We start from the raw sequence: 12,704 nt of genomic DNA on the forward strand, positions 1-12,704 counted from the left end.
GGTCTTCCTGTGCGTTTCCGCCAAAATAAAAGTTGAGAAAAAGCAAGAACTCTTATCAACATTCATAAATGTTAGTATTGTAATTTTACTGTTGTTCTGTAAAATAAAATTAAAAGACAATAATAATGATAATAATCATTACAACAGCTCTGTTTTAATACATTTATTATAACATTCACACATAGTGTTCAAATTAGGATCTGTAATATTTTCTAATGTTTTAAAAGAAGTCTCTTCTCAGCAAGTCTGCTTTTAATTGTACAGTAAAAAAAATAAAAAAACATGCCTGATTCAAGAAGGGGGTCTGATGGCCAAAACATTTTTTTTTACTAACTTAAAATGAAGTTAAATTGTGCTTTGTTGGTATAGTGTCTGCTAGAATGTTAAAAATGTTCAGTGTTAAATATTTTTAAAGTGTCGTTTTGTATTTGATTTTTTTTTTAAAGCAAGACAAAACAGTAAAAAGCACATTTTGGCTTTTTAATTTCTGCAATGGTGAAAAAAATTGCCAAATACATGGGGGAAAAAAACTTAAAAACGCAAATCCGTGAATGAATGTTCCGAAGTGAAAAACTTAAACGGAATAAAGTTGAATGGAACTGAATTGTATTAAAGTTGAATAAACTTCAACTTTACTGTTTAGTGCACGGATGTCAGACTCATTTTGTATAATAAAGTTTATTGTTAAATTGTTAAATGCCCTGCCTCCATTACGTATGTATCTCTGTCACGTCATTATAAGTGTTTGATCACCACATTTGAGTGATCATTGCAAAAAATGTGTTTATGTATATATATTCTGTTTATGTATATACTGTATTCTATATATAGTACCAGTCAAATGTTTGGACACACGAATGGGAAAGTGTCCAAACTTTTGACTGGTATTGTACTATAATATACACAAAGAATATCGCCCGATATATCGATAGCCTTTTTATACCCCCTAATATCGGTATCGGTCTCAAAAAAACCCATATCGGTCGGGTTTTAATGCTTATACTGGAAATAAAGATTATTGCTGTAAGTTAAACCAAGTACTTGAATATCATCGAGTCTGAAATGTAGACCAATCACTGAAATGTAGACCAATTCCTCGAGAGTAGAAGATTCTGGTGTTGTTCTTGTGTCCTGTGCTGTGCTATGTAGATTTTGAGAAAGAGTGAGTTGGGTAAGTGCTCTGTTTTCTATCTCTAGGCTGGATTCATTCCAGAGGTTCCGCTAACTTGCGTATCGGCTTTCTTCTCCCACTCAGCCCTCTGGAGTGCTGTGATGGTACAAGATGTAATCAAAGGAATGCCTGAGAGCGTATTTACACAATGCATAGGGCATATGGAAACCCAAACATTTCAATGCAAGCTGCTTCGCTGTAGTGTTCAGCCAACTGTTGACTGTACCTCAGGCTCCAAAAACCTGGGCAACTGTTGAGTGGAAGTTGTCATGACAGTTTCAAAACTGAGAGTTACGTAACCAGTTCTTGGATGGACATGATGGTCAAGCAGCAAGCCCAGTTTTAAGACAATACACTTCATTTAGATCTCGAACCCCATGAACAGTTGAATAATACAAATTAAAACCCAAGAGGGACCTTCTTCATCTGAGGCAATGGTTTTTTGTGTTGGCAAGAAGCAGAATGTTGAATGCAGAAATAGAATGTAGAAAGTAAAATGAGGAACCTTTATGTAAACCACTGTGGCATGATTGGATGGATATTTGGTTCATTTGCTGAACAAACAAATATCTCAAATAATATCTCAGGTCTGTGGTAACTATTTTAATGATGTGTGGTGAAGAGATTGAACCAGGAATCCAAAAGAAAAGGGCTGATGGGGTTGCTCTCAGGCTATTGTGATTTTGCAGTGCCATGCTCACAACAAATCAAAAATGGCATTTCAAAGGACGCCAGTGTTTGTAAGGTTCAATATTCAGGTGGTGTTTTTTTTATTTGCAGATCACACAGTCTCTTCCCTCAAAATGGGTGCTTTTTGGCCAGAATAAGAACAAGCATACCAGACTTTATGCCGATAGTCAAGATTATCTGTCACTTTTTCCCTGAGTAATGAACATGCCAGGTGGTCGAATAGAACACTTACAAAATGTTTCCAGGTGATCTCTTTAAGAGGGAATATAACACTTGTAGCTGTCCGACAGTACAATTTTTTTGATCCAATAAGAAATTATAAAACTGTTGCAGAATATGAAGATATCAGATTTATGGCCTTATCTGTATCATGACCAAGCTTTACCAACATTTCTGTGTTTCAGTATTTATTCTGTGGCTCAGTTAAAAGGCATTTACAATATTGTTGTCCTTTGGCTGACCCAAACTACAATATATGACAATGAACTGAGGTCAACGTAAATTTGACCACACTGTTCCCTAATGAAGCCATGTTTGTTTTTCGCCTCTGATGACTCTGGCCAACAAACTCCCCAATCGACCCTTCCTTTATGACAGTTTTAACACAAGAAGTAGAATCACACCAATGAGATCTTTATCTTCGATGGGCAACAATTTGCGTGAGTGGAGTGTTTGAACAGCTGACATGATAGTGTATTTTGGCACATACACCATGTTAAATATACCATCCATTCCTCGTATGACTCATAAAAAATGCTAATCTTTAATTAAAAAAACACTCAATATCATGTACTTCAATCAATTTAGAAGAACAATGGATGTAATAAAGTTTATTTCATTGTGGATGTCTCAAATGACCCATTTAACTGTGTGGTTTTGGGACCAGAAACCAGAACCACACACTGCGGCCAGGAAGACCACATGTCATCTACACTACGCCAATGCTGTGCACACTAGTGCAGTGGAAACTAAACAGTCAATTGTCTCTGTGTGTGGATATTCTTATAAAGACACAATAGGACTGCTTCTCTAATTACCACAAAGGCAATGAGGTGCACTGGAAAGCACTGAATCATGGGGAATATGATTGTTTTTTACCTTCCATGACTCACCATTCTATTCTACTGCGTAATCAAATACAGCATACGGTGACGTTGACGTTGACTTTGCCAAGTAGGACGTGTTCCTGGATCAACATTTTGTTGGTCCTGGAACAATATTCTTGTCAAACAAACACCGCCATAAACCGAACAATTTACTACCCCAGCACTAAACCCAATACTACACCTAACAATGTTTCCTAACTAGGAACAATGCGACAAGTTTGTCTGTCTAGAATAAATGTGAAACTGGTGTACCATGATACACAGCCAATCTGAAAATATTTAATGTTTATTCAGGGCGTTCTTACTCCTAACTTGTCACATACTGACCCTCAGCATCACTTTTTAACGCTCAGGGTACCCCTTTAGCGTCAGGTCATGACGCATGTGTAAAAGTATACTTTTTTTTTTTTTTTTTTATGTAAAGTGTATAAATATTCGTACTTTCAGAGGTATTGGGGCATCTAACCCCACTCCTATCCTAAACCAATCCACTTCTCCACAACATAAACACTTAACAGGCAAAATCACAGTATTGTATAAATATTTATTTACATATACCTGCAAACTCACAGGAGGTGAGAGCAAAAAAGCTGACATAGTTTGGAATATAACCCTTGTAGGGGGGTCTGGAGGCATCCCCCCAGAAGAACATTTTTGAGAATTTAACATGTACATGAAGCGTTCTGGTGCACTCGGACAACAAAATAAAGGAAAAAGACAACATAAGCTTCAAGTTTAAAAAAAGCACATTTACACCACAAACTTTGACAAATTCACAAAATTGATCTAATTCACAAAATTAGAGTGTGCACACTATCAACAAACTCCATCTTTTCACTGCAGAGGAAACAGAAGCTGCACCTGAAGTGTCATTACATGTATTTACACAGACAGTTTGATGAAGCTGAGGTGCCATGAATGCATTTACACCACAATTTCAAATGCATAAATAATTTTATAAGATTAATATTTAAAATATTTTTGAACATACAAGTTAAAAATATTGGGAAAAATGCGATACTTATATATATTAAACCAAACATTTTTTTTAATGAGCGAGTCATTAGCCATTCATTCAAATGGCTGATTCATTCAAAAACGAGGCAAGTCACTACTGTCATTATGAACGGGTTACTGAATCATTGACTCACTTGATTCGTTCAAAAATGTGGATTCATTCAGAAACACAGCTGTGTTGCTCGGAGACACACAACAGTTCTGCTGTGGCTTTGATTGAAACTTCGTCAGCGAACTTGAGCAAAAACAGTCAATATTGTATTACAAATTGAAGAACTTCCACGCCGACGACATGTTTACATGTGGATGTGAGCGTAAATGTAGCGTCAAAACGGACCGGCTGTGAGATGAGATGTATTCGATCTGAAGCAGCAGCGCGCAGACCGATCGCACATCAAAGTACCACGAGAGCGATTCGAAAGCATGCAGAGCCATCTGCTCTCTGTAGCTCTCGCGGTGCTTTGATGTCATACAGTGATCGGTCTGCGTATTGCTGCTTCATGTCGAACCGAGAAAGGGACTTTGGTTGAACACACTCCTGTCTACAAGCTTGCAATTTCTCTCTCTCTCCACCTAGACCCTCCCCCCCAAAAAAACTCTTCGAATCTAAACGATTCACAAATGACATTTTGATTCAAAACAGCGAATTTCGCAGAAAAGCGACTAGTTTGCAGGCATGTTTACAGGTATTTATTAATACTCCAATATGTAATTTCAGCATTTATGATATTCCCATGTCCACCGTGTCTGTGTATGCTGCCAAAGGTTTCTCATTGAAAGAAATGGAGCACACTGCATATCGAAAAACAGCGCTAAAGGTGTACCCTGGGCGTTAAAAAGTGACGGCGAGGGATCCTGACCAAGTGTCAAAATGTAACAAATTGGGAGTGAGAATGTGTTGGTTTATTGTAAAGCTATGAAGAGGGACAAATGAGATTTCAAGATGGGCAGAGTTACCCAAGTTAACGTTCTTCTGTGGAACACAACTTTTTTTTGAGCATTCAATGTCTATGAATAGTCACAAAAACTAGTTACCAACATTCTGCAAAATATGTTCTTTTGGAACAACATGAGGGTAAATGATGAGCATACGATGACAGAATTGAAGCATCCCTTTTAGCTATCGTCAAATGTTCCTTTCGCTTACAATTGTGGTTGGTTAGGAAAAGACCTCCGATTTAAATTGAAGAGAAAGATAAAAATAAGATAAAGGCCTTTCATCACTTGTCACTTTAAGACGCCGTGCCTGGTTAGGACACAGTGTGACTGTTACATCCCTGTGTTGATCTAGGAACATGGGGCACTTGGTGAAATCACCATAACCCAGAGGATTTTGTGTGTCTATGGCATGTCAGTGACCTACCCTGACCCCTCCCACCCCCTGGACCCCATGTTGCACCCCTACCTCCCAGCACGCTGCAGGTGATGGCCTCTGTGTGTTGGGCCAGGAGTTCAGCTTTAGCAATGGCAGCCAATGACAAGTAGCTGGACATGTTTCTGCTCAGCTCTTGGTTCCCCTGCTGCAAGAACCGCACTGCCACAGGGACCGCTAATGCCATCACTGGAGGCCTGTTGTAATTCTGGAAAAAAAACAAATCAACCCAACTTTAGACCTGCATTTAGTTACGACCAATACAAACATTGAAGCCTGAATTGAGACGCTAAATTAGAAGTTTCATTTAAATAAAGCAAAATCAATGTACCAGCGTGTGCTAATTCTGTGTGCCAATAAAGATTTTAATAGATTCAGGGAGTGATCACATACGGGTTAGCTGGCTGCTTAGTTAACTGAATAAAAATAACAAGAGATACTATGTAAGGCATGAAAAGCAGCAGTAAACATTTCAAACAATTAAAATGAACTGAACACAGAAAGTATGTGAAATGTTCTGCTGCTCCCTAGTGTAGAAGATGTGAACATGTCAGATCGAAACGGGTTGAAAATCAGATGGGTATTGAAAGAAATGTCAAGTTATTTTATCACTACACTACTACACAGCAATTACATTTGATATATGTGGTCAAAGTAAAATAATTCAAATATATGTTTAAATCTTAACAGTTTGAGTGCCATAATTAGTGAATTCTTCAAAAAATATACATGAATCTAATTACTGTACATAATAGTCATGGTAGGAGTATGAATTTCATTTCTTCTGTAGCAAATGAAAAGATTTTCCTTTACTGTAAAAAGAATGGCCAATTATTACATTCTTGCCTGAAGGGAAAGGGTCCTTGAATATCAGAACTAAAACTTTAAAAGGAATGACGTAGGGCAAATAACTGCCAAAGAACCCAAGCTAATTATAAAACACCCACTTGAATAGGTGACTGCTGCTCAGATCAAAGAGCCCTTCCACAAATAGTTCTGAAGAACTCAGGCATAAGACTGTTCAAGCTGCAGTTCTCTAATGAATACTGATCTCCACCACTACCCAGAATGCATCACTCTAGCTCAGCCTCTAAGCTCTGCTCTAAGATTCATATGCGGCTTATTATGTAAGTGAATGTGCGTGAGAGAGAGAGCGAGCGAGAAAAATATAAAAAGAAAAAGAGGAGAGAGGAGTCAATGAATGGACACAGAAAGTATGTGAAATGTTCTGCTGCTCCCTAGTGTAGAAGATGTGAACATGTCAGATCGAAACGGGTTGAAAATCAGATGGATATTGAAAGAAATGGCAAGTTATTTTATCACTACACTACTACACAGCAATTACATTTGATATATGTGGTCAAAGTAAAATAATTCAAATATATGTTTAAATCTTAACAGTTTGAGTGCCATAATTAGTGAATTCTTCAAAAAATATACATGAATCTAATTACTGTACATAATAGTCATGGTATTCACGTAACTGAATGAAAGAGATGTGCATTGAAGTCTTGCAAATTTTCATGTACTTAAGAAATCGGTGCCATATATTGTGAGAGAGCAGAAATCACACACAATCAAATGGTAGAAATTTTGTTATACTATTTATACTGAGGTATATCTATGACTTAATTAAAAAAATATGGCACCTAAAAGAAAACTATAGTCTACTCTGCAAACTGCTTTGATTTGAGAGCAATTTGGTTTGACCACACCGTGTGTAAATGCTAAGCTGATGTGCAGTCACAGCGGTTCATATATTGGTTATTTTGCAATACATTGCATTTGTATTACGGTTTTAAATCTTTTGTTTTTACCTCTTTACTATACATGAAGTGGTTTTGCACTGATGCCAGATTTATCATTAATTTACAATAAATCTTATATTTTGGTTTAACTCCACCCTGTTTAAAAAAAATTTAATAAAAAAAGTTTATTTCTGAAATATCAAAATTCTCTTATCTTCTTACATGGTTATGTAATATATAAAACATATATGGACTGACATCCATCCATTGACTATTAAGCTACAGAGTATTTAAATGCAAACAGCTTTATTTAGATTTCTGAAAGCATGAAGTACAGTATCTTTAAACTTGAAAGTTTGGTAGCAAATTTTCTCATCTTTGTGGTGTGGCATGTTCGGAATGATAATGTTATGCAAAAGACTGTGGAAAGCAGGACACTGTAGGCCCTGGAGAGAGAAATACAAGAAAAGAGAGAATGAGACGAATAGAGAATGAGAGAAGGCTACCCCTGAGACGCTGGATGAGCCCAAATCTGTTTACAAAAGCCAGCCAGAACAAAGAAGCCCAACGAGGCAAGAGGAACTGGCTTTATCACACTCAGCGACACCAACATTCCTTTCGAACTTCTCTCATTTAAATATAAAATATGCTAAGTGTGGAAATGAGGGGTCACCTTATTCAAATTATTCAGATATGCAGTGCTGACAGGGTCAGCGTTCAGCCAGAACAAGCCATATGCTCTCTAACTTCACTTTAACAGCATCAACTAGGCATGTGATCAGCTAAGGAGAAAAAAGAAGGAAAACCCATTCAATATGACTATATAATAACCATTTATTATTATTTTTATTTATTATATTTTCAGATGAAGATAAATAAATATATTACTGTTGCAACCATTGTACAGTAAAATAAAGAAGAAAAAAAATGATTATGCAAGTAATTATGTAAATAATTAATTTTACAGAAGAATTAAGTTTTATATTTTGGCAGTAAACCACAGACCCTAAAAGTTTTTCTTTTCTTGACAACAGATTTATAATAGATCCTCATTACAAATCTGGGAACATGCATGCTTATTATGAGTAGGGCTGGACAATAAACAATATAATATCGAGATTGCAATAAAATTTGATAGCTCTGGTCTTTTTAACTCGATGTGGATTAATCTAACAGACTGTCATACAACAGAAATAATTGCAATAACAGCCTTATAATGCATGTCCATTATAAGTCTGCATGTTCTGCATGTCTCTCTGTGAATGAGTGGTACTATTACACAAACTCAAACACGTGTAACGCTCATGGTTCCGTCTTAATATATGAAAATTGTCCATGTAATATATGGACAGTCCATATGAAATTGCTCTGAGCTACTCAGATTCACTTCACAATTTTCTCACCATTTCATTTGAGAAGAACTACAAATACACACTGAAACTCAAAAGATCTTTGCGACAAACTGCCAAAATAAAAGTTTAACGCAAAAAAAACTGATGACAGAAATATATTATTGTATATTAAAATGTTCTTTTATCACACATTACTGTTGATAGAATTCATAAAAAAAATTACCAGCCAACCATTTAATATACTCGCCAGTGCTAATTTTCAGTCACTTAGCAAGTGTTTATTTTGTATTAGGCTACTTACATTAACTGTAATGTACAATATGCTGATAAGCATAACAGTGTCCGGACTGACTCATGGTTGAATTTTGAGTTGAATGCGGTGCTTTAATTTTCATATTACCACAATACAAAAACCAGTTCATTTATTTTAGTTTAACTTTTTATTTACTTTACTTTCTTGAATTCACTTTTTACATGTAGAGCTGCATGATTCTGGATACATTTAGAATCCCATTAAAAACAACAACAACAACAAAAATAATAATAATAATGATAAAAAATAGAGATCACGATTCTTCAGTTTCAGTGTGATCATGCTTATCAAATTGACAGTCAAATCATTGTCATTTAGGAATAAGATAATGTGCTTATTTGAATCGAGATTGCAATTATTTAAAGCTGCAGTCCGTAACTTTTTTTTGTTTAAAAATGATCCAAAATCAATATTTGAGCAAGTACATAACCAGCCAGTGTTCAAAACTATTGCCTTACTTTAGCCCGATTCACAACGGTCATCTTATAATAATGTTTTCTAATTTGAGTGGTACAGGTAGGTTTTCGTGGGAAATTCGAGCATGGCACTGCGTCATTACGTCACGTCTGTAAACATAAAGAAGGTGTCCCGGCTACTAGGCTATCGCATGTGAGGATCCTGCAGGTGGTGGATCATTCATAGCCTTTTCTCACAGCAGCTAGAATAATTAAATGTCAAAAAATCATTTTGATGGAAGATTGTAATCCAGAAAGGATTATATGAAACACATGTGAATGAAATTAAGTTATATTCCAGTTTTAAATGTGCTTCTGATTACAGATTTGGATTACACAAGATTTGTATTTTAAAGAAACCCAGTTCGAAGGGAGCATAGTTTGCTTTTTGGGTTAAAATAATTTTTTGGTATGAAATTCGAATGCTAAAACAATTAGAGATTAGACTACAGAAATTGAAATCTACACACACACTATACTCATAGTCACGCAATGCTGATGTTGTTAACATTAATAATCTGAGAATAAAGTATAACAATAATAATAATTTGCACGGTTGGATGTGATTAAACCGTTCGATTAAATCACCATTGGTAGCACAATTTAGGCTATCGTAATGCTTTTTTCCTCAGTTGGTCAGAACAAACGTGGCAGACTTGTTACTTGTTCAGATGACAATATCAGGTGAAAATTCTTATTTGGGTCATATATTCCAAGACGTAGGCTAGAATCTGTGATTACTAAGTATAGGATTCACACCGGTGCAGTGACTGACTGCCACACATACTCCTCAAAACATTAGATTCATCCGTGCTGGAGCCGCGCCAGAGTACAACCCACGCAAGGAAGATAATTCAGCAAGTAACTGCAATTCCAGGTTTTCGAACAGAGTCAAAACTTACGGACTACAGCTTTAACAATTAATCATGCAACTCTACTACATCACCAAACATGGTTTCCTGTAAAAGTGATATCTGGACCATAAAGCCCAGAGGAATCACATGACGAAACAGACAGAGGGTCTGATCAGAGGTTTTCTTTTTTCTTGACACATCCTGACTGCTGTGGCCAGCAGGTGCACTGGATGCTCTAGCTCTGGCCTTTTGATGAGAAGATCCAGCCTGGTCAGCATGACTGGATGTCTCTCCAAGTAATGCCAGTGAATAAAACTCAGAGGTGAAGGAGTGACTTGAAGAATCTGATTTAGACTGGTGGTCTGATCTTCTGTTTCCCTTCTCTGCTTTCTGACCTGCCAGAAGTCTTCCTTTTCCATATACCACCTTGACTCAAATTCCTAGCTGCTCTGGTCAGTAAGTGCTCTTGATCCTCTAGCTCTGGCCTCTCTGTTGTCTCTGTGAGAAAATCCAGGCTGGTCATCATCAGTGGATGTCTTTCCAAGTGATTCCCCAGAGATGAGGGAATCAAATGAAGAGTCAGAATGATGGTCTGATCTCCTCCTTTTCCATTCTCGGCTTTCTGACCTGCCAGAAGTCTTCCTTTTTCTTTTACCGTCTAATCTTTGGTCTGCAGGTGTTCTGGATCCTCCAGGGCTGGCCTCACGGTTGACCTGGTGAGAAGGTCCAGGCTATTCGTCATCCATAGGGATCTCCCCACGTGCTGCTGGTGGGTTATAAGTATACAAAGGATAAAACCCAAGGGTCGAGGATTCACCCGCAGCATGCACAGTTACGCCCCAGACATCAGTTTGCCAGGTCAGCATGGCAACCAAAGGACTATATTCAGTGTCAGGTGTCCATTGATACAATAAAAGTTCCCTGAGAGCTCTTCGAGTACGCATCAAACCTATACTTGGGTTAAACGCGGTCATGTAACGTGGTAAGTGTACTTCTAGATGCATCAACAGGCCATGCTCGTCTTCAAATTCTACTATGAACACAATTCCTGGAAAATCATCTCTATTAATATAATTTTCCTCATCGTGACCGACAGGAGGTTCAACCAATAGGATGTGTAGCTGATGGAAGATATTATTAATGTCACCTTGATCCATGTCAACTACACACTAAACAGTGAAATGTGAACTAGTATTTTAAGTGCAGGTGTCTGAATACTGTATCCAAACTTAGTCAATGCTGTTATGAGCCTCTGAGGTACATCTGCTCAATTTATCGCTTGTACTTGGAATTCTTGCTATTGTGATGACATAGATTGTTCAGATTGTGAGAATTCTGTAATCTCGGTTTAAAAAAGCAACAGAATCTATACAGCTGTAATATGTTCTCCCACAATAATGAATAGACAAACCAAATAACATGAAATTTACTAGAGTCTGACAAAATGTTAATTGATGCAGTCTATTGAAAAATATTTACTAAAGTTTTTTTTTAGCAAATCTCTTAAATTAAAGTTTCAATGACAAATACATTTTTTTAAAATCACTTGTCCCACAGTTGACCAGTTTAAACTTTTATCCCTGTATTTTTGTGATAATTAATGCAATAATAACCATACTAAGTGGGTTAGAAGATTTTATGAAGATGCTTTCATACCTATACATTGGGGGGGTGAAAAGAAAATTATAACATGAATGATTAAAATACTAACTAGACAAAAATAAACATTGAAAAAACACCATTGTAGTAAAATTCTAGGAGACTTTTTTTTTTTTTTTAATTTTTTTATTTTGACCTCTTTAAAATTATTTAAGAATGTTGTGTCATGAATTTACTATTTTGGGAGCGAAGTACTCACTGGTGAACAGGATATGACTTTGATTTCCTCCAGGGCTTGGGACAGACAGTCTTCAATCTCGCTGTCATCCAGAGAGAAGAGGTCTCCTGCACGGGACAGGTCTCTCTGTCCCAGCACTAGACGGAACAGCTGGTGCATTCTGGGACAGGCTCAAACTTGAGCAGGCTGCCCCTGCCCTGTGTTACCACGATGACTTGACATGATCCTGAAATGCGCCCAGCATACATGCATCAGACTAACACCTACAATCTGAGGCAGAGAATGGAAAAAGAGAGAGAGAGGAAAAGTGATCAAAGTAGTGAAGAAACACAACTATGAGGAAGAAGAATTAAGGGGAAAAAGGAAAAGAGGGAGTGAGAGACAATACAAGAAAAAGACATTTAAACTTTCATTGTTTCATTGCATTTAAACTTTCTTTGTAAACTTTCATTGATCTTTGAAATTATTTTATTAAGGGCAGTAGGGTTATACTTAGTCTTCTGAAACTGAAATTATATTCTTTAAAACTATAACATTTAAATTAAAAAAAGAAAAAGTTTGCCAAAAATTCTAAATTATTAGTATGATTTTTTTTTCTAAACAATATCCAGACTGCAAATATTTGATTATATATTTTTAGCTAAATATTTTATCAAATATTAAAAAAAAATAATAATAATAAAATAAATTTAAAAAAAAAGTAAAACACTTTTGATACTTGAAATAAAATAAAAATATAATATTATAATAATAATAATAATAATAATAATAATAATAATAATAATAACA

General features: G+C 36.2%; 1 protein-coding gene across 1 annotated transcript in view; it reads right to left on the reverse strand.

Moving 5' to 3' along the window:
- LOC107563514 (ventricular zone-expressed PH domain-containing protein-like) overlaps positions 1-12,704 on the reverse strand; it is a 117,864-nt gene that overhangs the window by 92,593 nt on the left and 12,567 nt on the right. The window contains exons 2-3 of the mRNA XM_016248407.1: positions 11,937-12,185; positions 5,390-5,564 (exon numbers count right to left, since the gene is read on the reverse strand). Of these exons, the coding sequence (XP_016103893.1) occupies positions 5,390-5,564; positions 11,937-12,074 (313 nt within the window). The 5' untranslated portion in view covers positions 12,075-12,185. The remainder of the gene's footprint in view (positions 1-5,389; positions 5,565-11,936; positions 12,186-12,704) is intronic.

Source organism: Sinocyclocheilus grahami, unplaced genomic scaffold (genome assembly GCF_001515645.1).
Source record: "Sinocyclocheilus grahami isolate Dianchi unplaced genomic scaffold, SAMN03320097.WGS_v1.1 scaffold877.1, whole genome shotgun sequence".
Taxonomy (NCBI): Eukaryota; Metazoa; Chordata; class Actinopteri; order Cypriniformes; family Cyprinidae; genus Sinocyclocheilus; species Sinocyclocheilus grahami.